General features: G+C 35.1%; 1 protein-coding gene across 1 annotated transcript in view; it reads right to left on the bottom strand.

Moving 5' to 3' along the window:
• LOC145667113 (negative elongation factor A-like) overlaps nucleotides 1-10,145 on the bottom strand; it is a 73,171-nt gene extending 63,026 nt beyond the window's left edge. Inside the window, exons 1-2 of the mRNA XM_081734856.1 lie at nucleotides 9,900-10,145; nucleotides 5,315-5,495 (exon numbers count right to left, since the gene is read on the bottom strand). Coding sequence (XP_081590982.1) covers nucleotides 5,315-5,495; nucleotides 9,900-10,109 — 391 coding nt within the window. The 5' untranslated portion in view covers nucleotides 10,110-10,145. The remainder of the gene's footprint in view (nucleotides 1-5,314; nucleotides 5,496-9,899) is intronic.
• Between the last annotated feature and the right edge of the window lie 4,970 nt (nucleotides 10,146-15,115).

The raw sequence follows: 15,115 nt of genomic DNA, 5'->3' as shown, positions 1-15,115 counted from the left end.
TCAAGTCGTCACATCGTCGATTCTGCGCTTCAACCGATAACCGGAGACCTTCCTCAACGGCATCTACCCGCGCGTCTATTTTATTCTGATAGTTCCCAACAGAGGTATATAAATCGCGAACTTCCGACCTAACAGCCTCTACGTCTTCGTTCACATGGGCTACTTTTTCATTAATTGTTTGTAACAATTCAAATTTTACATTATCGAATTTTTCATTCATTGCCTGAAAGTTATTATGTATGTCCCGAAATTTACTGTCAACTTGATTGCTCATCGCCTGAAAATTACTATTAACATCCTGAAATTTACTGCTAATATGCTGAAATTTATTGTCCACCTTTTCAAATTTTTCGTTTAGGGTTACAGTTAAGGTTTGACTGAAGCGTTCCATCATGGCCGCAAAGTCCGTTAATTGCACATTTGGACCGGAAGCTACGTTTCCTCGACTTCCTTCCTCCTTATCAGAATCATTCGGGCTACCCCGCGTTACACGTTCGCCTTCATCACTCTCAGTTTCCGGAGATTTCGGCAGTGGCAACACTGTCACCTGCTTCGCCAGGCACGGCTTACATAACCACGGCTCACTGCTTTTGTCTAACTCCTGCACTTGTTCCTCTGACAAACCATAACACTGGGCATGTACCCATCTAAAACAGCTGTCACAATAAACACTAAACCCTGCAATTTCGTCAGAACAGCATATATATTCACTCGGATGACGAGATTCGTTACTTGATCTGCTACCCACAGACATTTCGACTTTCATGAAGTTTGTTTCCCACAACATCACGCACATACAGATTCAGAAGTGACCATGTTTCATTCAATGCAGCGATTGTCATAATGATCCCCATTACAAATACTCTGCTGTGATCGTTTGTTTTCCTTAGCGCTCGCGTAGGATTGAAACAACAGAAATCCTGGCTGGGTCGCCATTTTTACTATTTAAAAAAAAAATAAAAAATAATGTATAAAAATAAAATGAATTGACTTAATTTGTGTTTTCTTGTATGATGTTCCCTTTCCTTGAGATTACATGCTATGTTGAATGTATCACTGACTAGTGACACCGAACCTACTGGGCCCGTATGGGCTCGTCATCAGCAGTCACTGATACACTCACCAAGCCAATCATCTCCGGAAAATAGAACTCAAATTTGGCCCGAAATATAAAGCTTCCAAACTCTCTTCCATCTCGACTCACAGCCCGATATCCAGGTCTGCAGTTCATCATCCACATCCCATCCGGAAATAGGTTGTGAACCACGACTACAGACACAGGACACCGACCTCCGAGTAGAGCTGGCACTGAGCACAAAGAAGATCTTGATGTTGTCTGTGAAAGCCCTATCTGAATTTAAAAAAAAAAAAAAAATCTCGAAACAGAATTTTGTAATTAAAAAAACAAAAATCCAAACTGAGATTTTGATCGAAACTGATAAAATGAGAAATTTCTACAGATTCGGTTGTTTTCAACTCGGTCACACTAAGGAAAGTCTCTTCCCTGAATTTCACAGCTATTTCATTTCCCCAGTAAACTTATTCTGCACATACTGCTCTTCGTTTTGACCATGCTTCGCATGCATACCAAAAACATCGAACTACATATTTCTATGACTTCTTAAAACTACAAGCTAATTAGATTTAGTATTCGAAAGGAGAGATGCGTTCACGGCTAGTAAGTTTTATTCTTTAAAATATTCATGAATGTATTATCGGACAAAATATTCATTAACAGGAAAATATTTTCATTGAACTGACATACCCATCAAAATAAAATTAATAAAATCGATTTCTATACTTTTCAGAGCCGAAACATTCTTTACTTTTGCTCATATTCTCGAAATATTCATACTCTTTAATATTCATTTAATATTCTTGCCTTCTAGAACATTGACACTGTATCGACACGCAAAAACAATCAAAAGGACACAATAGAAAATACAAAACACTACTGAAAATAATAACTTCACTGCCTACATGTTGTGGTTAGCTAATTTTGCTTCTGTTTACATATTCTTTGGTGCTTACACTCCTCTGTGCGTCGAGATTGTGGCCGGCGTAGAGGATTTACGCTCTTCGCGACCTCTCTTCAGCTCGGACCCACATGACAATCTAGCACAGGCAAAACATTCATGTACATATTGACATCACACTTAAACCTAAAGCCCTAATCTAACTATACTAACTTAACCTAAACAAGCATATATATATTAAAAAAAAAAAAATCACCCATATATTTCATAAAGCACCATACTTATTTTGCATTTATATTTTGTTTCGTATCCGCTACCACATTCCTACCGAAGACGCAGTGGTTAGTTTTGCATCAGTGTCGCTCTGAATATATATATTGAATTTCTTAAAAAAAAAGGAAGGAAAAGATATTTACTAGTAATTAACAAAAATTGCAATTTTTAACTTGATGGGTATCAGAATTTTAAAATACTACGTAGGTTTAGCCTATTGATGAAAGTTTTCGGTTATCGGTACGCAAAATGCATGTACCCTTGCACTTGACAGTAGCCGTGAATCTGACACTTGTTTACGTAAATCAACATTTATAATCATTCTATTTCAAAACCAAAGAAAACATGCCAAAATAACTAAAAGTTGAATTTTGAGCAGAATTACCGAAATGAATACTTTCTAGATTTTGGGGAATCTAACATCTTTTCATCACTGGGGAAAATGTGTGTGTGGTACACACATTTTCTTGAGATTACAACAATCGCTCTGTGCTGAGATCCTAGCCTTCTTTCCCCCCCCCCCCCCCATCGAATGAAAACACGATGTCACATTGCCTGAATCTACATGTGTGCGGCGTTGAGGGAAACTTTACGAACTTAATGCTTCATATTACAAATATTACACGTACACCAGAAAATATATTCACACATGTTTGTCAGAACAAGGAAATTTTGACGCCAAATACCTGGATTGAGTTTCACTTTCACTATTCCTTACTTACTTGAATCCTCTTCTTACACAGCGACTGAACGGACATATTAACAACAAAAAAAAAAGGTTCCTGACGACTTTTCCACCCGAGATTCCTGGGAAACTCGTAAAACGTGGTCTCAAAACAGTTTTAGGATACTAACTCCTACAGCACCTATCCAGACAAAACCATCGAGCGTGGCTTGACTTCTTCTTCCTCAATGTCTGCACCACTACTCAACGTTCTCTCTCCTTCACCGTCTCCTCGGGCTTCTCTTAGGTTCTCTGGCTGATCGAGAACGCAAAATTTGCTAAGGAGCTCATTCCATAACACTAGACATCTACAGGCTAGTATCCATTATGTTATACGAACTCACTTCACAATTGGACTATTTCTGGATTAATAATCTGTTGAAAACACCAAACACCGTACGTTTATCTCTGATGACAATTTCCAACATTCGCCAGAACGAAGAATTTAACACAGTTTAATGTGATCACAAATTATTCCACTTTTCTGCAGACGCTAAACACTGCACGTCTGACTCTTGAAATGGCTAACGCCGTAAGACAAAGAGTTACAAGAAGATGATCCCTAATTGGAAGATAATCATGACGTAATGATAGGATGATAGGCTTCTGTGCGAAGATCAAAGTAAACCGAAATCTCAGCCGCAGCTGTGATTGTGGATTATCCAATCAGATAATTTTACTTCGAAACAAAGAGATGCACCAAGAAGAAATTATGGCTGACTTTATTAATTTGGAATTTTGAAGAAGATTTTACGAAATAAAATTTTTAGCTTTCTTGTGAAGATTCCCTATGCCGAAATATGAATAGAAATGAACTGAAAACCATTGAAAAAGCTGAAATATACACTTATTTGTCTAAAATAATAATATATTCATGGATAAATGCGTAAAATATATAAAATATAACTAATAATCATGTAATCTTCTTATAACATCTATCGAAACGCTCTGTTGTACTAAAATTACGCAAAAATTCTCGATCTACGGTTTTCTACTATAAAATAAAAGTTTCTCTTAACATTCTAAATAAATTTTAAAATTTTCCTACCAACATACAAGGTGCTCAAAAGCATCGGGCCATGTTACGTTATGCTGGGCATAAGGTAACATGCTTGAATGAAATTGATACATCATGTTTTGCGTCATATATGCAGAAAGTTCCCCGCAATTGTCGCAAGGCCAGCAGACATGGCGTAAATGTTTTTGTACATTCAAATGCAGATGTCATTCTTGTTTACCAATCAAAGAACAAAATAAAATTGCGGGTGTTCAGAGTGGCAAACGGATTGTAGTTTTTGTGCATTTTTTTTTTCCACCATACATTATAGCATTGTGGTCCTCTTCACATATCGATCTGTACAACTGATAGAGAGGAAACAATGTTAGATTAAAAAAAAAAAAAAAGTTACACCTGCATATTTACGGTCCCTGACTTTCCATGATATTTTACGTAAAATGCATCATTTCCCTAACATTCTCTGTTTTGCAGAATGTGGGAACCTTGATGTTAGGGATAAAACTAAAAACCGTACTAATGTAAGAACATTTGTTCTATTATACCGCAAAGAATCTGCTTTCATCGCAATTAACATGGAATAAATTAACAGCGAAAATACACGTTGTACTATAAGCTGTGTTTTATCTTGCAAAACTTGCAGAAAAATTGTCAAGGGAACATTTGGAGCAAAAAGTGACGAATTAATGGGCAATACAGAGTTGCATAATTCAAAATTGTACAATGCGTCCTCGTTCCCGAATACCATACAGATAGTAAGATCCAGGTCTCCAAGGCGAGAGAGACATGTTGGTGACGTATGCGTTGATGACATGGTGGCGAAGTATGAATGCAGTGTACAGGGTCTTAGTTGGGCAAAAGATCTTTAGTTAGACTAATACAACAAGTACTGTTTATGAAATTTCGGGTTAACTAAACCATAACCATAGTTAATATTTTCGAAGAAACTGCTTTTTCATATAGTAATATTATAGATTTTTCATATGTGCCAAGAACATATAAAATGTAAAGAAAAGCAGACTGAAAAAGAAAGAAAGAAAATAAACTAAGTTGAGTGAAGAGGTTCAATGTCCATACTTCCGGAGATCTGGCAAAGTAATTTCACAAGATATTAAAAAAGCTCTCCTTTTCACTCTTCTTCGTAATCGTCTTTACTTTTAAACCTTCTCCATGTACTTAAAAAAAAAAAAAAAAAAAAAAACTTAGAAAATACAAAAGTAGAAATGTTTACTTCCAAAAACAACACATGTTATGATTAATGTGTCAGAATTCTATTCTATTCTCTGCTAACTTAGAATAACAATAATAATTAACAAACTCACTCACCTAGTTTTCTGAGATCATTAACTAAGTCTAAAAATATTCTCCTATTTTCGTCAAACTCCATTGTCTCTGTGTTTAGAGACCCTGTCGAAGGGAATGTTTTCATTATTTCAGCCAGCATGGAGACCCACTGCTCGCTGTCAACCTGTGCTACCTCCAAAATTTCTTCCAATTCAACATGCCACTGAAATAAGAAAAATAACAGAAATAATTATATTACCGTCAACTGCTTGAAAATGTGAATAGATAGAGTATATGTACATACCAAAAGGTAACAGGAACAAAAAGAAAGAAAGAAAAAAAAAAATTACTTCGCTTGGGGACAATAACGGAAGTTTTGGTAACTTCATACATGAACTAAATATAACGTAATTGTTGGTTAACTTAATTTAACTGTAATCTAACTGGAACAACAAATAATTTAACGACAACTTCATGTGTTCTATGTGTATCCTTGGAATAATTTCGATAGATTCCTGTTGCCACCCCCAGCCAAATTTCAGAATGATAAAAACTGGCGTCAGGAATAGAATCTGAATACTCGACACGGTTACTTACCACTTGGAAACCTTGCTGAGGATGGAAGCAGGGGAGGCTCTTGAAATTATTCCAAGCAGACGCATATAGGACACATAGAAGAGACGAGTAAATTGTTTACATTTTAACAAAAAACACCAGACGATATCCTCATTACATCTAAACTGCAAACACGGTTATACTTTAAAAAGTAATTCCCATCTTAATACTATTCTGCGTATAACGTAGTTTTTTTTTTTTTTTTTTTTTTTTTTTTAACATGGGGGAAATTGCCATAAAGTATGTGAAATATGAACTATGACTTCAAGTGTGATGCAACGTATAGCTGCTCATGTTACGGACTGAGCAACGTAGTGGCTAACACACCGGAGACTACGGTTTGATTCACAGTTCAGTCGTGCATCTTTTCACTTAAACTAGTTACTTTTTCACACAGAGGTAATTCCATGTCAACTCACCTAGAGCTATGTGCTTCAATGCCTCAGGTTCTCTTCATTTTTTTTTTTTTCATACATAAATACCAACGAAATTATGCTAAACTAATTTTTTCCGATTTTTTGGATGAGAAATGTGCTGGACGTAAAATGTGAATTGGGCGCCAATTTCACTTTCCGACATTTAGTATCATGGAATTAAAATTACCATAACTTCCTTATTTTTCAAGTTATTGGACTCATCCACGTGTCCAATGAAAGCTAAATTTTTGCTCTCTCAGAAGATCCTAAGAAACCTTGCAAAAGGTTACACTGTCAAACATTAATGGGCATACGAAGCAAATTTTAGGTTTTTTTTTTTTTTTTTTACAAATTGTGTCACTGCTCAAAAGTTATAACTATGAAACTTTTGTTTATACATTCATCTTAACATGTACATGGTATGGTTAAAAAATAAAAACGGGTGTTTTGTATTTTTGTAATTATTATTATTATTATTACTATTTTATTATTTTACATGTACGGAAATATACAGTTTTAGGTTTTGTTACAAACTGTGGCATTGCTCGTAAATTACAACTATGAAACTTTTTATATAGAATCGTTTTAGCACATACATGATATGATTAAAATATAAAAAGGGTATTTTTGATATTTTTATAATTATTATTTTTGTACGTCAGACTACAATTCATGAATCGCTCTCGGCCTTCTACATTCTCCTGGCCACAGAATGAAGACTTTTGTTGGGTACCTTTTGAAAATATCTGGGAAGTTCCTGTTTCATCTTATACAAGCCAATCAGCCCGGACTTACGCAATTGAAACCAAATTACGAAAGACATCATATCATCAGTGAAAACAATGAGCTGTGACATATAGGACACAACATTTAGTATGTAAATCTGTGTAATTCTAAGAAGTATTACTGCTATGTATATTTATTGTTTTCATCTATGTACATTAGTCTACTATTTATTTTTGTTGATAGCTTTTGTAATAATTACTCAAACGCTTACGTTGCTAGGCCTATATTTTTCCATTAAAAAAAAAACACAAAATTATTACAAAAAAGGCTACCCTTTTTGCTATTTAACCAAGTAAATGCAAACTAAAATGAAATGAAATGAAATCTTTGAGTTTTACGTCCCACGGTTATGCCAGTTAGGCTAAAGAGACGGTGATTATGAGAAATGATGGAATGAAGAAAGTGGGAGAAAACGGGAGAACCCCGAGAAAACCAAGGAGCACGGTGTTTGTCCACCACAAAGTCCGCCGGGATCGAACCAGAGACTCCAAGCCCCAGAGGTGAACGCTCTGCCATTGAGCCACCGCGCCCCCTAAATGCAAACTAATCCTATTAAAAAGTTTGATAGTTAATTTGTAAGTAGTAAGCAATGGTACAATTGGGAAAAAAGAAAGGCATAATTCAAGCACAATAATATAATAATAATAATAATTGCAAAAATATTAAAAGCACCTTTTTATTTTTTAACCATACCATGTACGTGCTAAAATGATTCTATAAAAAAAGTTTCAACAGTTTCATACTTGTAACTTACCAACAATGACACAATTTGTAACAAAACCTAAAACTGTATATTTCCGTATATGTAAAATACAAAAAATAATAATTACAAAAATACAAAAAAACACGCTTTTTATTTTCTAACCATACCATGTACGTGTTAAGATGAAAATATTAAAAAAGTTTCAAAAGTTTCATAGATGAAACTTATGAGCAATGATACAACTTGTATTTAAAAAAAAAAAAAAAAAAAAAATTGCTTTGCATGCCCATTAATGTTTGATAGTGTAACCTTTTGCAAGGTTTCTTAGGATCTTCTGAGAGAGCAAAAATTTAGCTTTCATTTGACACGTGGATGAGTCCAATAACTTGAAAAATAAGGGAGTTATAGTAATTTTAATTCCATGATACTGAATGTCGGAAAGTGAAATTGGCGCCAAAATCCACATTTTACACAAATTTCCCCCCAGCACATTTCTCATCCAAAAAATCGGAAAAAAATAATTTAGCATAATTTCATTGGTATTTATGTATGAAAAAGAATTGAAGAGAACCTGAGACATTGAAGCACGGTCATGCTTTAAAATGAGGTGATTTGACATGGAATGACACACAGAGATTTACCCAAAGAAATATTTGTTGGCTGGAAAATTTTGAATCCTTTAAAGAACCACCATAATGGGTTCAAATTTCAACGCTCTTACCATCGAAACCGGACAAGGGACCAAAGGCTCGCACATTAGCCACTAGATATGCACGGGCCAAAAAACCAAAATACATACAAAAATCGTGGAACACAAAACAATAAATGAAACATCTCTGCATTGTGTTCATTTCTTATTTCATGAAACATCTCTGCATTGTGTTCATTTCTTATTACAGCACAATTAATTACTTTCTTATAAGTCTTTCAACTTAACAATTCACGGTAAAACCCTATAGGCTAAAGATAACGGACGATTAAGAAAGTGAATGATAAAAGGAAACAGGAGAACACAGACGCACACGACGTTGGTCATTACAAATTAACGTGATCTAAAATCAAACTATGGGCCCTCACATCAGAGGTGAGTGTTTTCGCTCCGCTAGTTGCTCACAGTGAAATTTATATGCTGGAGAAGGCTGATTTTGACTTAATTATAAACTTCACCTGTACTCAATACGCGCAATGTCACACTATCTATGCAAACCCTTCGCAAAAGGAAAATCATTAATTATAGTAGTCTTAAAACTTAACGTGGGACACTCAAATTAATTTCAACAAATTCCAATTACAGCTTTAGCAGATAGAAGTTAGTATCTCCCTGAAATCCATCGACAGTTCCAGAGCCGGTAGCTTTGACTTATAGGAGCTGCTGTAAACGTGTACGCGTATACCCACCATCGTTGACGTGCCCGCTTCCTACAGACGCACTCCTTCGTTTGCGCTTGGGCCTTCTGCTATGCTCCTGCCCCGACTACGTTATATAGCATTCGTGCTTATTTAATGGTCCCCTAGTACAAGTTGGTTCGTGTTTTATGTACTGTAGTTTTTATGCTATACATCCACACTGTATTTATACTCATGACTACATCAGAATTACAAATAACGAACCGTAGTCACTACAAAGTGAGTCAGAGTCACTACCAAGTGATTTGGGACAGAAACTAAGTAATATTCGCTTTAGCAAATGTAATACTTTTAAAAACACAACCAAATGAAATTTTATAATAATAATCCTGAGCACACACGTAAATAATGCCAAACAAAGCCGTCGGCACAAATGAAATGGTACGAGAAAGAGCGGATACTTCTCAATAAATAACAGTAATCGAAATCAGGACTGCCGATATCTGCCGCAATGATAATTATTATAATAACTACCGTACTAAACCAAACAAGAGGATTAATATCTATTATTTCTTCAACCTCCCTGCTGCAAAATTTATGACCAACGCTTTAGATTCATAAGCATTACACAATTACTAAATCATTAACAACCAAAAGCAATACTATACACATTCACTGAAGCATCTACTTTCACTATACCACTCCGATCACTATAAACAGACTTCACAAATTTTATAAATAACACTAATGTCAGACACACCTCCTCAACATTTCTCCGCGGAATGTGAAAGAATGATAGTAGTAATTTAAGTTTCACTTGGGTTTGTAAGTCCGGAAAACAATCCTTAATGTTTCGTAATACTTCTGCGTTAAGTTGAGAACAGATAGAACCACCGGTCCACGAGTCATTAGAGGTTCCTAACTTATTATGTAGCCATAACGAAGTATCACTGTCTCTCACATTCGCCATATTGGTTTAGTTTCACAAACCACCTACAGAGGCCAGAAATTTTGTATTTTTCAAATCATATCAACTACAGAGCCATCTTCAGACTACAAGTTATTTTACCTTTACTCCAACTAGACCAACATAACCAGACCGACCACAAACATAACTCACTCTCTCTCTCAATTGAATTTGTAACGTTGGAAATTCGAAGGGCTAAATAGGGTAAATAGGGATGGAAAGTGCTATATTGAAATATCCATATGAAGGTTTGATATATGAAATTTCCTATCTGGACTTCATTTAAAATAGACACGCGTTTCACTGTTTTATTATTATTATTTGCTAGAGAAGAAGAAAAGGGATGAAACGGAAAAGCGATATTATTACAATTATTATAATAAGATGGCCATATCTTCAAATTACTCTACGGTAGTGACATGGAGTATGCTTTTTGGACTATTCATTTTCAGTAATTTAACACGTATTGTTTTTATGCTGGTCCTATGAGGGAAGAAAGATGGGTGGAGGTTGGAATTATTATAATAAAATGTACATATCTCAAAATAATTAAGAAGAAAATAATATTGTAATTATCATACAGAAGCAATTCTGAAAGAAATATTTTTTTAATTAGACACATGAAATCAAGGATGTTATAAATAGAGGATCTGCCCATATTAATCATCATCCTATTAAATCGATCAAGCCAAAAAAACAACCGAGCATAGGCACATCTGATTGGCTACTCTCGTTTCCGCCATCGTCTGATTGGCTACTTTCGTTTCCGCCACGATTGTTGGCTCAAAACATTGCGATCCTATTGAGCGGAGTGGGTAGAGTAGGGGTGGAGAAACTATGACGTATGGCTTCAAGATTTTGTTGTAAGGGCAGATCCTCTCTTTTATAAGATCCTTGCATGAAATTTAGTATTTGGACCCCTCATTTGTTATATTTAAATACGTTCTTCATAGTTTTTAATATTTGTCTTAGAAGAGAAGAAAGGAGATAAGAAGAAAAAGGGGTCGTGGTTGCAATTATTTCTTACATTGTAAATTACTCATTAACTCAAGGTTGTTTTCCAGAACTGTGGAAGCGAGCGAAGGTGGTTCCACTGCCCAAGAAGACAGTTGTACAGTCGCTTGATGAGCTTCGTCCCATCAGTATACTTCCAATAATCTCCAAAGTACTAGAAAAGGTAGCATTTCAGCAATTAACAACTTTTATCAATAAAAATGAAATATTGCCTGTTACTCAATCCGGCTTCCGTAAAGAACATAGCACAACCACAGCCCTTTTAGAAATTACAGATTCAATTTTGAATTCAATAGAAAATTCAATGGTAACAGTTTTGGTCTTGTTGGATCTTTCGAAGGCATTTGATGTAGTAAATCATGAACTCCTACTGGCCAAAATGAAATATTACAACTTCTCGAAATCAGTTATTAAATGGTTCCACAGCTATCTCTCTTGTAGACAGCAACAAGTAATACTAAGAGGAGAAAAGACTCAGGTATCTACCCCATCCCTGATAAAGGCAGGAGTTCCGCAAGGTTCAATATTAGGTCCCCTATTATTTTCACTCTTTTCAGCAGATCTTTCTACAGTCATAAAATATTCATCAGTTCACTTCTATGCGGATGATACCCGATCTTCATCAGTAGTACGCCTGAAAATATTATGGACACAATAGAGTTACTTAATACGGATCTTTCAGCTGTTAGCAACTGGTGCCTTAAGAATGTTTTTTTACTTAATCCATTAAAATGTGTTTTCACTGTATTGGGAACATCACATCAGTTGAGCAAAATCAACCCTGATGACCTAAAAGTAACTGTAGTGAATTCCAGTATTCCATTTTCTCCCTTTGTAAAAGATCTAGGCTTAATAATAGACCAAGGGCTTAGCTGGAATAAACACATTTCTAAACCGTGTATTAAAGCTAAGCGCATCTTACGACAGCTTTATAAATTAAAAGGCTATTTGTCGCAAGAAACAAGACTATATCTGGTTAACACTCTCATTTTGCCTCTGTTCGATTACTGCGATTCAATATATGGTAGCTCTCTCTCCACTCAAAATACTAGAGCAATTCAGAAAATACAGAATTACTCTATACGCTTCTCTCTCAATTACAGGAAGGCTCAGCATATTCTGCTGGTACTTAATGAAAACAATATCCTAACCATGTCCCGAAGACGATATCTCCGATACTGTTGTTTACTATACAAAATAAATTCACATAAAGCACCACCTTACTTGCATCATAAATTAACATGTAGATCGGAAATTCACCGTTACAATATCCGAGGAAGTAATAAGCTGAATATGCCCCGGCATTCTTTAAAAATAACAGAGAAGGCATTTTCAATCTCGGCAGTAAGAATCTGGAACTCCCTACCAAAGTCAATCACTGACAAACCGTATAATTTATTTAAATCATCACTCCAAACGTTATTATTTAGAGATCAGAGACAAAGCATTGGCACACATGACAGGTTTACTACAGTTTAAAATTGGACTGAAATTGGACTAGCAGTATGAGTATAGTTTTTTTTCATTCGTTTACATTTACTGAGTGTTTTATTTATCATTAGTATTATTGAATGTATCATGTTATGTTGTTATTTGTATCTTGTATCTTATTTGTGTCTTTATTTTTTTCTTTGTAATGATGACAAGGGTTAGGTGGCAAAGCAGCCTCCGGCTGAACCTCGCCCGCTGAAATAAAGAGAAATTCAATTCAATTCAATTCAATTCAATTCAATTATTATAATAAGATGCCATATCACAGAATAATCAGTCAGGGAATACCTACTTGGACTAATAAATTAGATACGTGAAATTTGGAGGTTGGACATTTCATTTTAAATATTGAAATATATGTTTCAGCTTTTTTAATACTTGATCTGAAAGGGATGAAGTGATTCGCTGAGGTGTTCATACGAGCTGTTTGCTGAATTTTATGCTAGACTTCGAATTCCAACGAATTCTATATGAAAGACAGTAGGAGGAACGTAAAATATTGCTCATAGTAATGCATAGGGTCATTTGCTAGTGTAAGATATAAATATCCCAATTGTTAAAAGATAAAAGCATAGTCATGGCGAGAATATACGTTTATTTTATTTATTTATTTTACGGGATCATGGATCTTCCTCCCATGATCGCAGAGGATGATAGTAAGTTCTTTTGAAGAGGAAGGAGAGGTGAGCCAATCAGTATCATCATATAACGAATTGTGCACTCATCACTAATGTGGTCCAGCTACCCATAGTCAATAGCTATGCACAGAGTCAAAACATTCTCTGATGAGAGTACATTGTTCTGAACAGTACAGAGACAAATACAATTAACAATAAGGAAATAGTTTCACATCTTTCTTACTCTAACTTCAGTTATTTTAAGGGGTTTGTTTTTCTATGTCGAAGCCATTTTATGTTTAAATCTTCGTTTTCTTCTACGCACATTTGCTTCTGCACTACCACGCAAGTTTCTATTTATAAAAGCAGGAATGTCAAGCACCATAGCCTTCTATATGGTATATAGAAGGCTGTGCAAGCACCCAATATGTATTTGCTTAAAATACTTTAAGCCTTGGGAACTTTAACTAGCCACATCCGTAGGCGATCTTCACTCAAAATTTTAGTGGTACTAACCTTCTTTCCTCGCTGCCGGGTTATGGGACGGATCTGTTCGTGCATATATATATATACCTAGCAAACATCAATCCACTAACAGAAAAAGCCAATTTAAGGAATTAAGAGATTGGACTAGGCTTTAAAATATACTATTTTGAAGCAATAATATCTAAGCTTGGCTAGAATCGTTATTGTTATTGTTATTATTGATGCGAGCGTCAGCTAAGCTTCTACTATTCGACTTGATTAGCATTTGTGTCTGCCAATCAGTGCTTTTCTTTCACTTGCTGAAATGACTATTGTATCTGGTTACAAGTAATTAAATACAAGGGGGTATAAAAGGATAAAATCAACTCCATGTTGCAATTTTACACATGTACATGGAAGACAAGTTTTCACTACGTAAATTTCCTTTCACTTATGACAGTTGAGAGAACTTAATGTATATTTTGTTTGTGGCATTGGAAATATTCCCATAACTGATGTGTAAAACCTGCCAAGAATGAAAGTGTGGATTCATTTTAGCAACTTAAAAAACTACTCTATGTTCCACGATAATTTTGCTTTTTGTGTAATGTGCCAAACATAGTCTTTGAGGCTCCACAATCATCCTCTCTGCAGAGAGTTAAAATGTGTAAATAATAAAGTAGCGGTAGTAGATTTATCCTCTAATCTCTCCCCATTCATTTTAGAATTCCACTACATTTTTTTAAAAAAAAATCGTTCGGTTTTGATACAATATAATGTACATTTTTGGACTCCTTTCCAAAATCCTTACATTTGGAATGCAAATAAGTCACTAATGAAAAGTAAATTTAGCCCCCTAATGTGCTATGGATTACCATCTCTTTCTCCCTCCGATAAAAAAAATAATCCAAGATATTTTTCGAAAAAATATTAGATTTTTATGGAACATGATTTACAATTTTTGAAGCTTCACAATTGTGTCTACTGACTTTATTTAAAATCAATTGAAAACGACAGAGTGAATTTGCTCCCTCTGGTTTAAAAAAAAAATATTCTAACTCCTATAAATATTATTTGATTTTAACAGAATGTAATAGATGTGTTTATTGAGGTTATTACATAATTCTTACCCTTGCATTGAAGCTATGAGGTTACCGGAGTTCGAGTTTCTTTCGAACATAGTTCCGGAACGTACAGTTTTATATCTAGATAGTGACTGGCACTCTTCTGAATATAACCAGGGGGAAAAGCTGGGACGCCGTCCCCACCTCGAAAAAATATGTATGGCGTCCCCCAGTTTCTAAAAAAAATTCTAATGGGCAAAGATAAGTAGGTTGATCGGAGTGACGTCATGCAGCTACTTATACCGTCCACCTACCTTTTCAGATGCACTTTTACCCCTGAATATAACTGAATTCAAAT

This window comes from Thermobia domestica, chromosome 12, assembly GCF_964235325.1.
Source record: "Thermobia domestica chromosome 12, izTheDome1.hap1.1, whole genome shotgun sequence".
NCBI lineage: Eukaryota > Metazoa > Arthropoda > Insecta > Zygentoma > Lepismatidae > Thermobia > Thermobia domestica.
This window is presented reverse-complemented; position numbering and strand designations above follow the sequence as displayed.